We start from the raw sequence: 14475 nt of genomic DNA, 5'->3' as shown, positions 1-14475 counted from the left end.
CGTAAATTGTCTGGAAAAATAAAAATCTTCCCCCCTGCTGCATAAAGCTCAGCATAACTCCTCTCCCTCCCGTCTTTCAGATTTGCAGGAGCAGCTGCAGAGAGCCATGATGCTGGAGCAGGAGCGGAGGAGAGCCGAGGAGGAGGCGGCTCGCCTGGAGGCGGAGCGTCAGGCTGCCCTGCTGGCTAAGGAGGAGCTGGCCCGCGAGGCCGAGGACCAGAAGAAGAGTCAGGAGCAGCTGGTCAGTATTTAATAACTTATTCATTTGTCAACATAATCTTCTAAAATGGGAACCTCCATAAAGTAGAATCTTTTCTACCAGGCACATTATCCTTAAATCCCATTAAGACACTTGTGCGACAGATTAGGTGTCCGTGCAACTCCCACTCAAAGACGTGAGGGAGTCGCGTGCTGCCGGCTTCTTTTAAAAAAAAAAAAGCATGAAACGCATCAACATTAGTGTGTAGCCTCTGTGTTTACAGAGGGTGACGGAGCTTTCCACATGAACGCCTTTCACATAACAATTTCACGGCCTGGTGGGCTGAAGCCGAACGGAGGCAGGTGTTTAGTTCAGTCAGAGATGAGCTGCCGGCGACAAGAAGGAATTTACCACAGAACCCGTAAAGTCCAGTCCTCTGTCATCAGAAATTTTCTGGAAATTCAGATTTTATTTTTTAACTGGTACTGGTTACGTTTCTTCAGTGTCAGCTTCTTTTTCCTCCGCTCCTGTTTTCTTACTCACACTATTCTTAAATGAACCGTGAACAGTTCAGTAAAAATATTAGCTGGTACATTTGGTGCATCGTTTAGATATCAGTCGGCTGCAGACTTTTGTGACTGTCGGTCAATTAATCAATCAAGACCCGTTATCTGACCTATAATTGAATGAATCCTGAGTCATATATTCCACTCTCCTCTGTCATACTTGTTTGTCCTCCTTGTGACGGATCTTTATTAAATAGTTTGTCCTGTTGTTTGGTTCCAGGCTGCAGAGCTGGCAGAGCACACAGCCAGGATCTCCCTGCTCGAGGAGGCCAAGAGACGCAAGGAGGAGGAGGCCTACACATGGCAGAACAGGGTGAGAGCTTTAACTGACCACTGAGGCTCATTCAGCTATTTCTGTCCGGTGGGAAACTTCACAGTAGACGGGGACAGGAATGGAATTAGATTACTAAAACTGACCAATAATCAACAGAGTGTTTTTGTTTTAATGGAGCGTTGTGGGTGCTTAGAGTTAACACAAATCCAAATGAGAGTAAATGACTGTCGTCGTGTGTTGCCCTCAGGCCCAGGAAGCTCAGAACGATCTGGTTAAGACCAAAGAGGAGCTGCACATGGTGATGACGGCGCCCCCGCCGCCCCCACCCCCTCCCATGTACGACCACGTGGACGACAACAGCGACAGCGAGGAGAACAACAGCACGCACAGCGCCGAGCTGCCGACCGACGGCATCAACGACCACCGCAACGAGGAGGACCGCCTGACCGAGGCCGAGAAGAACGAGCGCGTCCAGAAACAGCTGAAGGTGAGGACAGAGGACAGAGGACGCCTCACACAGTCAGACACACTGACACAGTGATTCACTCACTTCGTGTTTCACGTCAGGTCAACCGAACTGAATTAAATGAAAGCGGATGAGTCAGGTTAGCTGTGTTGATCGTGCTCACCTAGTTTAAAACTGCCCAGATTCCTTTGACGTGTATAAACAAGTCATCAGATGTGCTTCAGTGGTGTTAAATTACACGTAGAGTACATTTGTATGTTTGTGGTGACGGCTAGAAATGGTACTTTCTCTTCCGCCTTAAAACTAGGGCAAAAGCTGAGACCAGAAGATTAGGATTAAATAGTGAAAGTCCTAAAAAGATATAAAAGTACTTGCAGCGGGGTGGAGATGAGAGCTACGTCAATGAGGCAGCTTCTACATGAGACTGAAGTAGAAAACAAGAAGTAATTTTAACATTTATTATAATAAATAAACCATATGTTAAAAGCCTGTGATGTTGAGCCTCCAGGAATTCCCACAGCTGTCCCACACAAGTAAAACAAGGAGGATGATTTCAAAAGCCAGGACAAACTATAGGAAGTGGTTTTTTGTATTAGCGTCATCGTTGTTGGTTTCGTCCTCTCATCTCACGTTGCTTCTCCTTCTTCTCCTCCTCTCCCTCCTCAGGCTCTGACCTCAGAGCTGGCCCAGGCGCGTGACGAATCCAAGAACACGCAGAACGACCTCCTTCACTCTGAGAACGTCCGGGCCGGCCGAGACAAATACAAGACCCTGCGGCAGATCCGGCAGGGCAACACCAAGCAGAGAATCGACGAGTTCGAGGCCTTATAAGAAGCCTTTTCGGCGCTCAGCCGCGTTCCCTTTCTGAATGGTCTCTACGTCTCGCTCCTCGGCGGACGCACGCGCACACACACACACACACACACACACACACACACACACACCACTCATGTTTAACACACATCGGCCGCAGACTAACCTGGAGCTGTACAACACAGCAGAAGCATCAGAGAGGTCAACTCCTGCTGTGAGTGTATCGGGCAGGATGCAAAGCTTTGCAAAATATTTGAAGAAAACTTAGTGCCAAAACCTTCTCTCTCTGTCTCTCTGTCTCTGTCTCTGTCTGTAGTGTGTTGGATCTTATTTGTGTTTTATTTGATCAGTTCAGACCAAAATCACTTTTGTTTTTATCCAGAGGTGTGATGAAGTAGCGGGACTAGCCAAATTTTATTAGTATTTCATGATGTGCACATAGAGTATGAAATCAAAAGCCTCGGCTCCGTTTGACGTCCGTCTCTTTTTGTTGCGTAGGAAGAAAAAAAAAAAAAAAAAAGGACACTTTGTCGTTCATAGCGACCACTCAGAAAGGGGTGAAAAAACAGTATAAGCAGGAAAATATGTATGTTGCTGTTTTCCATTATATTTGAACACTTCCATTTATGTTTAATGTTGCTATTCAGTAGGTTAAATTCATGCCTAGTTTGATATTTATACTGTATATGGGACATAAAAAAAAAAAAAAGGGTATTTCATCTTGGTTTGTATATTTTTGCTATTTTGCTATCAACTAATGATAACAAATACATTTAATATGTTTCAAAGGTTTTATATATATTGACCGAAATAATACGTCTTATGTTCCATATGTTTTCCTTTAGATCACTAAATTAAAGAGATTTAATTGTAAATTATTATTTTTTACTGTAGGAAGTATCCAGCTACATGCCATTAAAATCAGTCTAAGTAGATCGCTAACTATATAGGTACTTTCGATTTTTGTTTTTGCCGTGCAGTTGACAGGAATGCCGAGGAATGTCTTCGGAGCCCCGTGTTGACCGGGACACTTAGGTTTAATATATTTTATTTCTGTCTGTTCTGTCGTGTCACTGTAGAGTGAGAGGTGAGCATGTGTCTTATGCTTGTACCCTCCTAAGTGGCCTTTCTCTCTGCAGCGGTCAGTCCCAGACGGTTGGTCTACACTTCACAGTCAAGGTGCACAAAAAAAAATATGGATGTAACTCAAAAATCTTTTTCTTTATTTTTATTTTTTTTTTTAGTGTTAGACCTCTGAGGTTAAAAATGAGGGTTGAGGTTGAACATTGGGAGTTTTAATTTTGCCGCTTGGTCACAGAGGACTGACCCAGACAGTGTAACGCCAACCTCTCGCTCTCCTCTCGCTGGACAAGGACTAGAGTAGCATTTACTGACACTGTAACGGACATACACAGCTATGCTGGCCTTTGTATATGAAAAGGATTTTATAATGAGGTGTTCAACATATTGGCAATAAAGTAAATCTGATTACATGTGTGTTTACTTTGTGCTCGTCTGTCCTACACCTTTGTTGTAGCTTTTTTTTTGTCTAATGCTCCACCATTTTGTTTAACAGACTAAAAAAGAATCTGAAGTAGCCTACTACTAGTATTTTCTGGAAAATGTTAAAGTTTTGTGTTTCGTTTATACTGTAAATCGTGTGTGCAGTTGGTTCTTTGTTTTGGTTTTAGGCCCACTAATAATTGTTGGGTTCGTTATTATTCAATCTAGACACGGTTTTTCATTCCTAAACTTTACACTACTTACCCAGAAACAAATGGCAAAATTCGTAAAAAGTAAATAGATGCTTCCCTCAGGAGTTGGTGGAGACCAAACCAGAGCTAGAAGACATGAAAATATCAGACATTCATCAGGTGGAAATAAATGCAGATGTTGCTCAGTTGCTCTGAAGAAATTCTACTGTAGTCATAAAACATTTACTGATATTTAAACTCTCCTAGAATTTAAGGAATTATGTTGACATTTGTTGTTTTAAATGAAAAGTTTCAACAAATAAATGGAACAGGTCAATTGGAAATTAAAATGTAGGTATTTATTCTCCAACGGGATGAAGTAGCAGTAAGTGTTAGCATCCTGACGTATTAGCTTAAAGCGCTTCTGCTGCTCCGGCCTCAAAGAGCTAGCATGACTGTAATCACACACATGTTGAATTTCAGAGGAGCCATGTTGATGTTTTAGACTTTTATTGTTAAAGTATTTGACAATTTATTTAAATAATTCAGTTAATAAAAAATACAATATATATTACTCTACATCAATCAATCACACTTAGCTGACGGCAGCAAATACAATATAATTACAATATGAACAGTATAATGCTAACAATATAAAGTGCTGAGTATTTTTTTAATTAAATAAAAAATAATAATAATAATTTAAATGTGGGGGGAACGTAATTTTCGTCGGTTAACGACATGACGTCACGCCACCTGTCGGCGTTCCAGTTGCCAGGTAACCATTCATCTCCGAACGCGGAGGAGAGGCGGGGCAGGATTCCAGAACGGTGACATCACCGCTCCTCGTACAGACAGAAACACAGAATCGCTCTTTCTTCTTCTTCTCCTGCTTCTTTTTCTTCTTCGCCTGTGAAACCAGAAACTGAGCGAGTCTTTCACACGCCGCGTCCAGCGAGACAAGAAAGACCTCATTGTCCAGCAAGGAAACGGTGAAGAGTCAGTGTGGGGGGGCCCAGCACATGGCTCTCTCACTTCTCAAAGCGTTTCCTGTCACTGGTGGGTGTGGCTCCTTGGAACTGTTAGTCCAGAGTCTTGATTTCATTTGGATGGATTTATGGTGCTGCTCTGATAGAAGTAGACTGTAGTCTGAACCTTGAACAGCAGAGATGCCTCCGAGTAGCAACACTTCACTTTAACTGTTAAGCATCAATAAGAGGCGTAACGTCACTAACCTTAGAAATAAGCTGTTTAAAGCTGCTATAATCAACATTTAAACATTTAACAGAGCAAACCTCTACATGTTTTTAGAAAACTATCACTAAACGTGACAAATGAATACCATTTTGCTCAAATAATAGATCTTTTCTACAACTGTTTGTTCCTTGATTTGGTTCTAGGACCGCAGCTAACATTTTACGTCATTATCTACAAGTATTTTTGAGTGAAAAGGCCTAAATTGATCCTAAGGAGTTGGTTGTGATCAAACTAGAGATAAAAGAGAATATTAGTCTTAAATCTTTGGTAAAAACTATAAATCAGTACTGATGTTGCTCTGTTTTCAACTATAACATGTCTTCAGTGTTTTGGTTTTACTCCTGCCACCTGAAGACTTGATTCTGCATTACTAAGCAGACAAATTTGATATTTAAAATTAATTTACATGTAAGTTTGAATGGCTATTTCTGGATTTTATTATATCGTCAATAATTACAGTTGCTTTACAGGAGGAGTTATGTAAATTGTTATTTTATGCTTATAAATGCTGCATAGGTGAGGTTAAAGCAAAGTGTCACCTCAGAATTTGCTACTGTGGACGCCAGAGGGGAAGTCTCTGCGGTTATGTGCGTCCGTTCAAGCCTCAGGTTTACCTCAGAGAGGCATGACGGGCTTTAGCTCCACACGTCCAGGTTCACAGAGGCGTCCTGGACCAGCAGCGGCCTCCGAGGCGCCCGCTCACACCATCAGAAATGGGCGTCGCCTGGACGAGCCCTCCTCCTCCTCCTCCCTCCCTCCTAGAGTGAGACACCTAAACACAACACACACAACACACACAAATAGTATGAACACACCCTCACACCTATGCAACACCTACACTCTTTAATGCATTCACAAACACACACCAGAACACACAGAACACACCTCGCAGGCCTGCGGACACTGCAGCGAACACACAAAGGGACACGCACTCGCCACATTGAGGCGTATTTACCCTCTGACGCAGGTGTTCTGACTACTGTTTGCGTTAATGGGAAGGTGTTTGGCACCGATGATAAGGACAGTTAGTCGATCATTGCCATGTGGCCCCAGTGCTAACCTCTATGGGGAGCCAGGGAACGGTCAGAGAGGTGTCCTAAAGAGACGCTCTGCTGACCTCTAGTGGCGAAATGACAGAACTGAATGTGGAGTTTTATTCCTTTTTGAACTTTTGTTTTCAGTTCTTGTAAAGTAGAAACTCAGATGTGACCTTTTATTTATTTTTTCCTTCCAGGCTTAACAGCTCATGTGATGCTTTTGAGAAGTTTTTAATGGTTCCTTCTAGTTGACTTGAGTTGCTGGTTATCACGTGTAGCACATAAACCCACATGACAACCATGACACCAGAATATGATACTATACGTTATCCACATCAATGGCACCAGAGGTTTACAGATATAAACCATATAACACCTTCATTTTACACTGGAACCAAATAATTTTTCTTTTCTTTGTTAAAGTTGGGTATTTATTGTTTTAAATGATTAAACGTGGGAATAATTTAATAATATTGTTGGATGAGAACTCAAAGTAAAGTTTAATGAAGTTTATTTATAAGTCCTGACATCAAATATATTATTTCAACAAGCCTCAGACACGGACACAGTGGATCTCAACCAAGACAATTCAAAGCAGCTTTTCAGTTTTATGTTTAATGCTCCTTCAACACGGATTTAAAAAAAACAAATAAATAAACAAATAAAGTTAAATAACACACAAGGCTGACAAGTCTCCATAGTGTTTCTTGGGCACACGACAGGTTTCAGTGAGCTAAAATGCAGACATGTTTAAGAATCACTGAGTTAATGTTTAGATTATGTGGCGGACAGACAGACGCGACTCTTTTTCTTGCAGATATTTAAGGGAGCTGAGCCGCAGGAGCTCACCCTGGTTGTTGGGGCTCAGCTTGACTCTGACCAGCAGTTCTCCTCCGTCGTGGTCCACAGCGCCCCCATCTGGACTCTCAGTCTGAGGGACGGAAACACAGGAAGATGTTAAAGGAAAGTATTTGAAACTAAATATACAGTAGAACCATATAAACATAAACCACTAGTGGTAAAATATTTTCTCTGTATAATAATGAATTTTATTTCTCTCTTTACAGTAATATATTATTTTGAAAGTTTATTTTCTGTTGTTTTGCTTTGTAAAAGTCATTCAAAACAGTAGCAATAAGTGGCATTATGAAATAAAATGTGCATTAACAATAATAAAAATAGTATTGTAATATAATTTAGAATCAAAACCTGCTCAAAATTAAAATAATAATCACCTGCAATAATCTGTATTTCAGCAGTAAGAAGCACAAAGACAATTGTTTCTGTAAAAATCAGCTTGGTTTTAAAATATATCTTATTATTCAAGCATTTTATGCATTTTATTGTATATTTTTTCTTTTCCTATAATTATTTCACAAAGTCTTATTTATTTCTTTGACTTGTTAACTTAGTTTAAGCTTAGCATAAAGACTGAAAATGGAGGTAAACAGCTTGATTTTGTCCCCATGTAACAAAATACGCCTGCATAATCTATAAGACTCCGTAAATAAATAACATAGTGCATTTTATTTGTACTGTGAGAAGAGTTGAAGAGATTTAAAACTACAGTTTGTGGTTTTATATGTGGGACTATTTCTTAAACAGTCTCAGTAACATAGTGAAGCTTCAGCTGGTTGTCTAACAATGTCACAAGACATAAGTATGGAAGTTAACTGGATGGCCACTTGGATGGTGGTGAAACTTGGCTGAGAAACATATTCCTCTAACTGAACAGTTCAGATATGTCCTGCTTCTCTCCTCCTCTCACCTCTTTCACCTTCGGACACAGCGGGAACCAGTTGAAGCCCTGAGAGTCCCTGTCCTCGAATCTCCATCCGTCCAGCGGGATGAGCACCTCGCCGAGGAACACTTTTCTTCTCAGGGTTCCTGAATGCCACACGGAGGCCTGCAGTCTCTTTCCAAACAGCAGGTGGCGCTCTATGTCATACTGTCAAATAGACAAATGGAGATCAGGGGCTTAATTGAATTCGACCCAACTCCAGCGTGATTAAAGCTGAGGCTGATTCAATTATTTTCTTTTTACCGTTAAAACTTCGTTATAAACCGGATTCGTCGTGTTCCTCTTCACCGACGTCTTCATTTTGGCGCTCTTGTCCGGCAGCACGTACAGTTTGACGTATCTAGACATCATAAATAAATAGAGGATGCTGAGGTGCTGATGGAGAATCATTGCATACATCACTGTGTATAATCTATGATGGTAAGTTGTCCTTACGGGTTACACTTCTTCCTCTTGCTGTCTCCGTGAGAGAGGTTTCTGCAGCCGCCCACCGTGATCTCCAGACAGGAGGCGTTGGTGTTGTAGGTCAGAGCCAGCTCCAGCTCCCCGGCCACGGTGATGCCGTCAAAGAGGCCACAGTCCGTGCTGATGCTGCTGTTACTGCCCTGGAGGGAGCAAACATACAGGCGTGTCATTCAGTTCAATGAAACGTACGGAAGAAGTGATTCTCTGAGCTCGGAGACTGAAATGTTCACATCCTTTAATCAGATATTTCAACCACAGGATATTGTTTATCATCAGCTTTGACTCACTCTCTTTCCTCCCGAGTACTCAGAACCGAAGGACGTCTCTTCCTCTGCTCCGGTGGAGGAGCCCTCCTGGTCGCTGTCCTTGTTTTTCTTGAACAGGTTCGGGAGACTTGGGACTTTGAAAAGCTGCAAAGAGAGGAACTTTGTTTTACCGCACGTTTACACGCCGATAACATAAGAACTAGACAGGTTTGATGAACACGGTGATATTGCAAAGGCAGGTGCTGGTATTTGTGGTGGCACAAAAACCAGAAAGTCACGTTGTGAGAATGGAAGAGGTTGTCGTTATTCTTTATCACCAAGAGGAAAGCTACAAATCATGATTGCATGATACAGAACGAGACGTTCTGTTTTAAATTCACACCAGAAGAGACTAGCAGTGATGCGGTGACAATAAATCATGTTAAGTTACTGAAATTCAGCCAGTTGTTGTGATGATAGGTGAAAAGTCTGCTCATGTGAGTCGGGGCTGCGCTCTGTTGTTGTGCAGTGTCTTTTTTGTAAATGCACCGTCTCCCGTCTTCGCACTGTTGTTTTAGTATCGTCTGCATAGGCTTGCACACATGCACTTTATGCTCAGTCACTTGTATATTATATTTAGTCCTATGTGTGTTCCGCATTTGCTTTATATGGTGGAAATGTTAATAAAAACCTCTTTGACCTGTTTGCGTTAGTTATATATGATGAAGGGCGTGGCTGATTTGACCGCCTGTTTTTGTTTGTCCGTTTTTATACATACGGTCAGCGGTGACAGCTGAGGCCGACTTACATGGCTAGATTTGTTGATGTCGGTGTCCGACAGGCTCTTCTGGTTGCTGTAGCGGAAGCACGAGCCTCTCCGGCCATTGTCGACCCTCAGCAGGTCTCCTCGCACGTCCTCCTGAGAAGTCGAGATGTCTGCAATGAGGAAAAAGCCAAAAGCTCAATGTCACAAGAACCGGTGAGAACCAAGCGAATATTTGTTTCTTCAGAAACACAACTGTAACTAAAGGAAACCGGAAAATTTGTCCACTGCTTACTCAACTGGGTTTTTTTTTTTTTTTGCAGTGTGTAGAAATATGTCGTTGCCTGTGATCTTATGCAACGTCAGCAGCTATGATGAGGTGTGCAGATTATTTCAGTCAGGTTTCTTTCTGTGGTTTTTACAAAGCGAAAATTCAGCTCATCAAGGCTGAGATAATATCTACAGGAAGTGATGCTTGTGTAGAAGCCGTTTCTCAGTAAGAGACGCATTTAGATATATATATATATATTTGCGTAGTTATGCAAATAAAAATATCCCCACTGTCGGTCATTTGACTGGCGTGGGGGGGTGCTGAATGACAACTTACTCTTAATGTGAAGGACGGAAACCATTAGATCCTCCATTGATTTGGTAAAAGGCTTTTTCATGTTTTTAAAATCCTAGAGATCAGAAAACAAACAAACAAAACATGTAATGATTCCCAGTTCATGCATTTTATAGTTTCAATGTGAAGTAAAAATGCATAATGTGTCAGTAATTTACCCCAGCTCTGCCCAGGAACTGGTAATCCAGGTGGGGTGGAGGAGTGGGAGGCACAACTGATATGTGACTGGGAAGAAATAAACAACATGAACACTTTTAATTTAATGAATCAAAGCTGAACAACACCGAAAATCAACATGGGAAAGTTAAACTTACCTCAGTACATTGTAGTTCTTTAACAGCTTCTCCCCAACTGTCTCGTATTTTTCTGTAAAGAACATGAATATTATCAGTGAGAGTCTTACGGCGATTCTTCACAAGTCAGTGAACTGATGAGAGCAAACGGCTTAAACAAACATCCATATTTCATCAGCCGATGCAGTCGAGGTGGATGATATCAAGGGAGACGTTAATAATTAATGATGATCAGTTGTAACTGTTGTAAACAAACCTGAAGTGGGCGGAAATTTCTTTGACTTTTCCTCTAAAAACCATTCTCCAGAGCGGATCTTCACGTCCCTGTGAGAAAGAGAAACACTGCAATAAGCAGGTAGAAATGATAACACTATTAGCAATGCTGAAAAAGAAGCAGGAAGCAAATCTAAAACCCAGTCTTATGCCTCTCTTAACTTATATGGGATGTAATAAATGTATTCTCCACATTGAGGTTTCTGTCTCTTAGGAGAAGAGGAAACCAGCTGTAAAGACATGTGATCAAGGTGGGGTCTCCAAATGTCTTGTTTTTCCAGGTAGTTTTGGTTTGATTCAGGTATTTTTTCCAATTTAAATAAAGATCAGGACGGTTAATCAGACGTCAGAATCGTTGCAGATTAATCAACTAATCGACTGATTGTTGAAGCTCTAGGTAAAGGTTGTGAGTTTAAGAAAAAGGTAAAGTGTGAGCAGAAGATTTCTCTTAAAGCTGAGCGAAGCTGCAGATTGCAAATTTTGTGAATAGATGAATAATCAACATTTTTGTGGGTTGTTTTCTTTAGTTTCTCTTTAGATAGTTTGGTTCAGTCCTTGTTCGAAAGTGTGTCAAATAACTGAAGTAATATAACTCAAAATGAACCAAGGCCTGAACAAGAATGTGGACAAACCCACTCTTTCTCTTTTGCAGTAGTCAATTGTTTTACTTTAACTACAAACCAATGTTTGGACTGTGTTTGTAATAGCAACTAAACTATAGTTAGTTACTTAAGCTGGATACGGTCTGTAAACATTTTTTTCCACCCTAAATATATATTTACTCCTACATAGTTTCTTCTCTTATTCTATTTTTGATTAACGTGTGCTTTTGTCTACGTCTTGCTGCTGTAACAAGTGAATCTCCCTTCTTTATTATCGTTAACTCACTAAGTGACGTCAAAGCCGAGAGCAGAGTAAAAGCGAGAGCGCGACAGTTACAGTAACGTGCAGAGTCATTTGGTGTCTGTGATGCGCGTTCACACGTCCGGTGGTTGACCCCCGCTCTCTCTCGCTCTCTCACCTGTAGGCGTGGCAGACCGTGCACTTCCAGTTGGCCGCTCCGACGCGACACTTGCTGCAGATGCGGTGGCTGCAGCCGCGGCACACGGCGCCCGAGTTCCAGAACTTTCCCAGCGGCCTCTGGCAGCGGGCGCAGGTCCGCTCGCCGTACTGCCGGGCGTAGCTCTTGGCTCCCTTCCTCCGGAGCTCCTGCAACTCGCATTTCATCCTCCTGTGGAGAGAGAGAGATGGAGAGAGAGATGGAGACACCTTTAGCTTTAATAGAGGCAATTTGTCTACTGTCAGACTTAAAGTGTAAAACCTATTTTCAGCTGAACATCCTTCAGTCTTCTACATACAGCAAGATATTTAAACGCTTTATTTCCTGGGACTATACACTCAGTTTCGTTGCTTGCAGAGAGTTAGATGGGAAAGCGAGCACCTCTCTCATGTCTGCATGTTACAAATGAAGCTTTCGTTTGCTCCAAATCCTTTAAAGCTCATTAATCAATACATCTTCTCGTTTAATTTACATTTCCAGTTGCTTTCCTGTGAGGATCTCTAAGAGCTGCCAGTGCTGCCTCCATCCAACACCAGCCAAGAAGCATTGTCAATATGAAAGTTGTCTCAAGTGACTCACCTGATCCTGTCCTCTTCGATCGTTCGCAGCTGTTTGTCTCTCCACAGGACCTCCAGGACCCGCTCTCTCTCCAGGACTTGAAGCAAACTTAAATCCATCTCGAAGTGACGCTCTATGATCATCTGTCGCAGTCAGTGCTCCTCTGCTCTCTGTCTGTCCTCCCCTCTGCTTCACTGTTTTCTTTCGGTTCCTGTCTCCTCCTCCTTTAACTGGGCCCACCCTCAGACCTCCTCCCTCTCTCTCTCTCTCTCTCTCTCTCTCTCTCTTTAGTCGTCTGCAGCTGACAGATCTTAAAAAAAAAAAGAAAAAAAAAAAGGGGGAGACAGTGAAGGTTAAGATGCGTCTTGTCCTGATTGTGATCTCCGGAGTCTGCAGCTACGTCAGAGCCACATATAGCCCTCCTCAGAACAAACCAGAATAGTAGCGTTTACACTTGGATGATTACATTTCTATCCCAACATCTGTGGAAATACCCTCTTGTTGTATAACAACTGCATGTCTACTGTCTGATGACGCAAATAGTTACTCAGCTTTATGTCTGCCTCAGACCCCCAGCAGCACAGGATATGGTGACAAACTGCACCATAAGGCAACGTTTCAAGCTCCAAATCATGATTAGCTTCCCCTCTGTCTCATCTCCTCTTAATCCTCTGTCAGTGCCACAAGCTTTTTTTGTTTTTTGTTTTGTTTTTTCAGCATTCAACCCATATCCTGGCAAACCACCAGCTGCAGGAAGAGCAGTGATGCTTCACTGATGAGAGCGCTGCAAAACAAACCAAATGCCAACCTTTGCATTATTGATAGCTGACGTACGTGCGTCTGTGGCCTAGTTTAGTTTTTCCTGTGCAGGTCAGTCATTTATTTCACAAGCTATACACAAGAATCAGAGGAAATGCAGAGAGTAAATTAAAGTTTAACATTATGACATTCTCACTGCGATTTAAATGAGTGATGACTCCACTTTCTAATCCATGGAAAGTGCAATTCAGTTCAATTCAATTCAATTCAATTCAATTTTATTTATATAGCGTCAATAACAATACAAATCGTCTCAAGACGCTTTACAAAAACCCGGCCTGAAACCCCCAGAGCAAGCCTGAAGGCGACGGTGGCAAGGAAAAACTCCCTTTTAACAGGAAGAAACCTCGAGCAGAACCCAGGGACCCATCTGCCTAAGGCCAGCCGGGTACGGACAGAAGAAAGAGAGAAGAGAACAGCAAGATAAACATACATCTGTCATAGATACACATATCTGACTAAAGCGTACATGTGGAATCTTGTGATACAAACTGATGATGTTACCTGACAGCTTGAAAATGTAAGAGGAATCATAGGCAGGTTGTAACTAGCTGCTATTTAGCTTAGCACAAAGATTAGAAGTAACGGCACCTGTAAAGCTGGTTTCTTTACACATTACAGTTCACTTATTTAATTTAACGAAGGTTTTATGAGGGTTGTTGTCAGACTTAGCATCTTAGCTTCTTAGCAGGGTGCACACAATTTTTGTTCCTAGATAAAACTTCAGGTTAAGTGGTAACATTTAAGATGTGTTTAGACATAAATTAACCTTTTTGCCATCTGCTCAGCTGTGACCCTTTCATTTATGCTCGGATTCATATCAAACAGTCAATGTACCAGCTTTGCAGCAAGCGGAAGAGAAATGATTTTTGTAGACGCCGTTCTGCCCTCCCCTCACCAGTGAACATCCAGGGAATAGACATTGAGCAAGTGGACTCTTATAAGTACCTGTGTGTTCACCTCAACACCAAACTGGACTGGACTCACCACACGGACGCACTCTACAGAAAGGGACAGAGCAGGCTCTACCTTCTTTGGAGTGAAAGGGGCACTCCTGCTTGGTGACCTGACTGAACTGAGGAGCAGCTTCAGTGACAGACTGCTTCACCCTCGATGTCTGAAGGAAAGATACAGAAGGTCCTTCCTTCCTGCTGCTGTTAGGCTCCACAACGAGCACTCCTAATATGTGCAATATTATTACACCTTATGGTGTAATAACACCAGTCTGTGCAATATGTCTATCATCTATTCTATCTCTGCCATTTCT

General features: G+C 42.0%; 2 protein-coding genes across 4 annotated transcripts in view; one reads left to right on the top strand and one right to left on the bottom strand.

Annotated features, from left to right (window-relative positions):
• The window catches only part of ezrb (ezrin b), a 28354-nt gene extending 24532 nt beyond the window's left edge, over positions 1-3822 (top strand). For both annotated transcript variants that reach the window (XM_084560265.1, XM_084560266.1), the window contains 4 exons: positions 81-241; positions 986-1078; positions 1287-1526; positions 2172-3822. In XM_084560265.1, the coding sequence (XP_084416391.1) occupies positions 81-241; positions 986-1078; positions 1287-1526; positions 2172-2336 (659 nt within the window). In that variant the 3' untranslated portion in view covers positions 2337-3822. The remainder of the gene's footprint in view (positions 1-80; positions 242-985; positions 1079-1286; positions 1527-2171) is intronic.
• A 770-nt stretch (positions 3823-4592) lies between these two features.
• sytl3 (synaptotagmin-like 3) lies at positions 4593-12652 on the bottom strand. 2 transcript variants are annotated; one of them, XM_084560588.1, is made up of 13 exons: positions 12411-12652; positions 11793-12002; positions 10755-10822; positions 10520-10571; positions 10364-10430; positions 10188-10260; positions 9626-9753; positions 8860-8982; positions 8543-8712; positions 8351-8447; positions 8075-8254; positions 7156-7237; positions 4593-6041 (listed from the first exon to the last, which is right to left on the bottom strand). In XM_084560588.1, exons 1-13 carry the CDS (start codon positions 12530-12532, stop codon positions 6028-6030), a joined length of 1386 nt encoding a protein of 461 aa, XP_084416714.1. In that variant the 5' UTR covers positions 12533-12652; the 3' UTR covers positions 4593-6027. The 2 variants fall into 2 exon arrangements, with proteins under 2 accessions (XP_084416714.1, XP_084416713.1); XM_084560587.1 differs by lacking the exon at positions 4593-6041 and having other exon boundaries at positions 6895-7237.
• Between the last annotated feature and the right edge of the window lie 1823 nt (positions 12653-14475).

Source organism: Chelon labrosus (assembly GCF_963514085.1).
Source record: "Chelon labrosus genome assembly, chromosome: 14".
Classification (NCBI taxonomy): domain Eukaryota; kingdom Metazoa; phylum Chordata; class Actinopteri; order Mugiliformes; family Mugilidae; genus Chelon; species Chelon labrosus.
This window is presented reverse-complemented; position numbering and strand designations above follow the sequence as displayed.

Coding starts and splice junctions, on each gene's coding strand:
- sytl3 (XM_084560587.1), bottom strand. CDS start 12,532: ATGATCATAGAGCGTCACTTCGAGATGGATTTAAGTTTGCTTCAAGTC. Junction 9,754..10,187: donor TTCCGTCCTTCACATTAAGA/GTAAGTTGTCAT, acceptor TCCTCATTGCAG/ACATCTCGACTTCTCAGGAG. Junction 8,713..8,859: donor AGTACTCGGGAGGAAAGAGA/GTGAGTCAAAGC, acceptor TGCTCCCTCCAG/GGCAGTAACAGCAGCATCAG.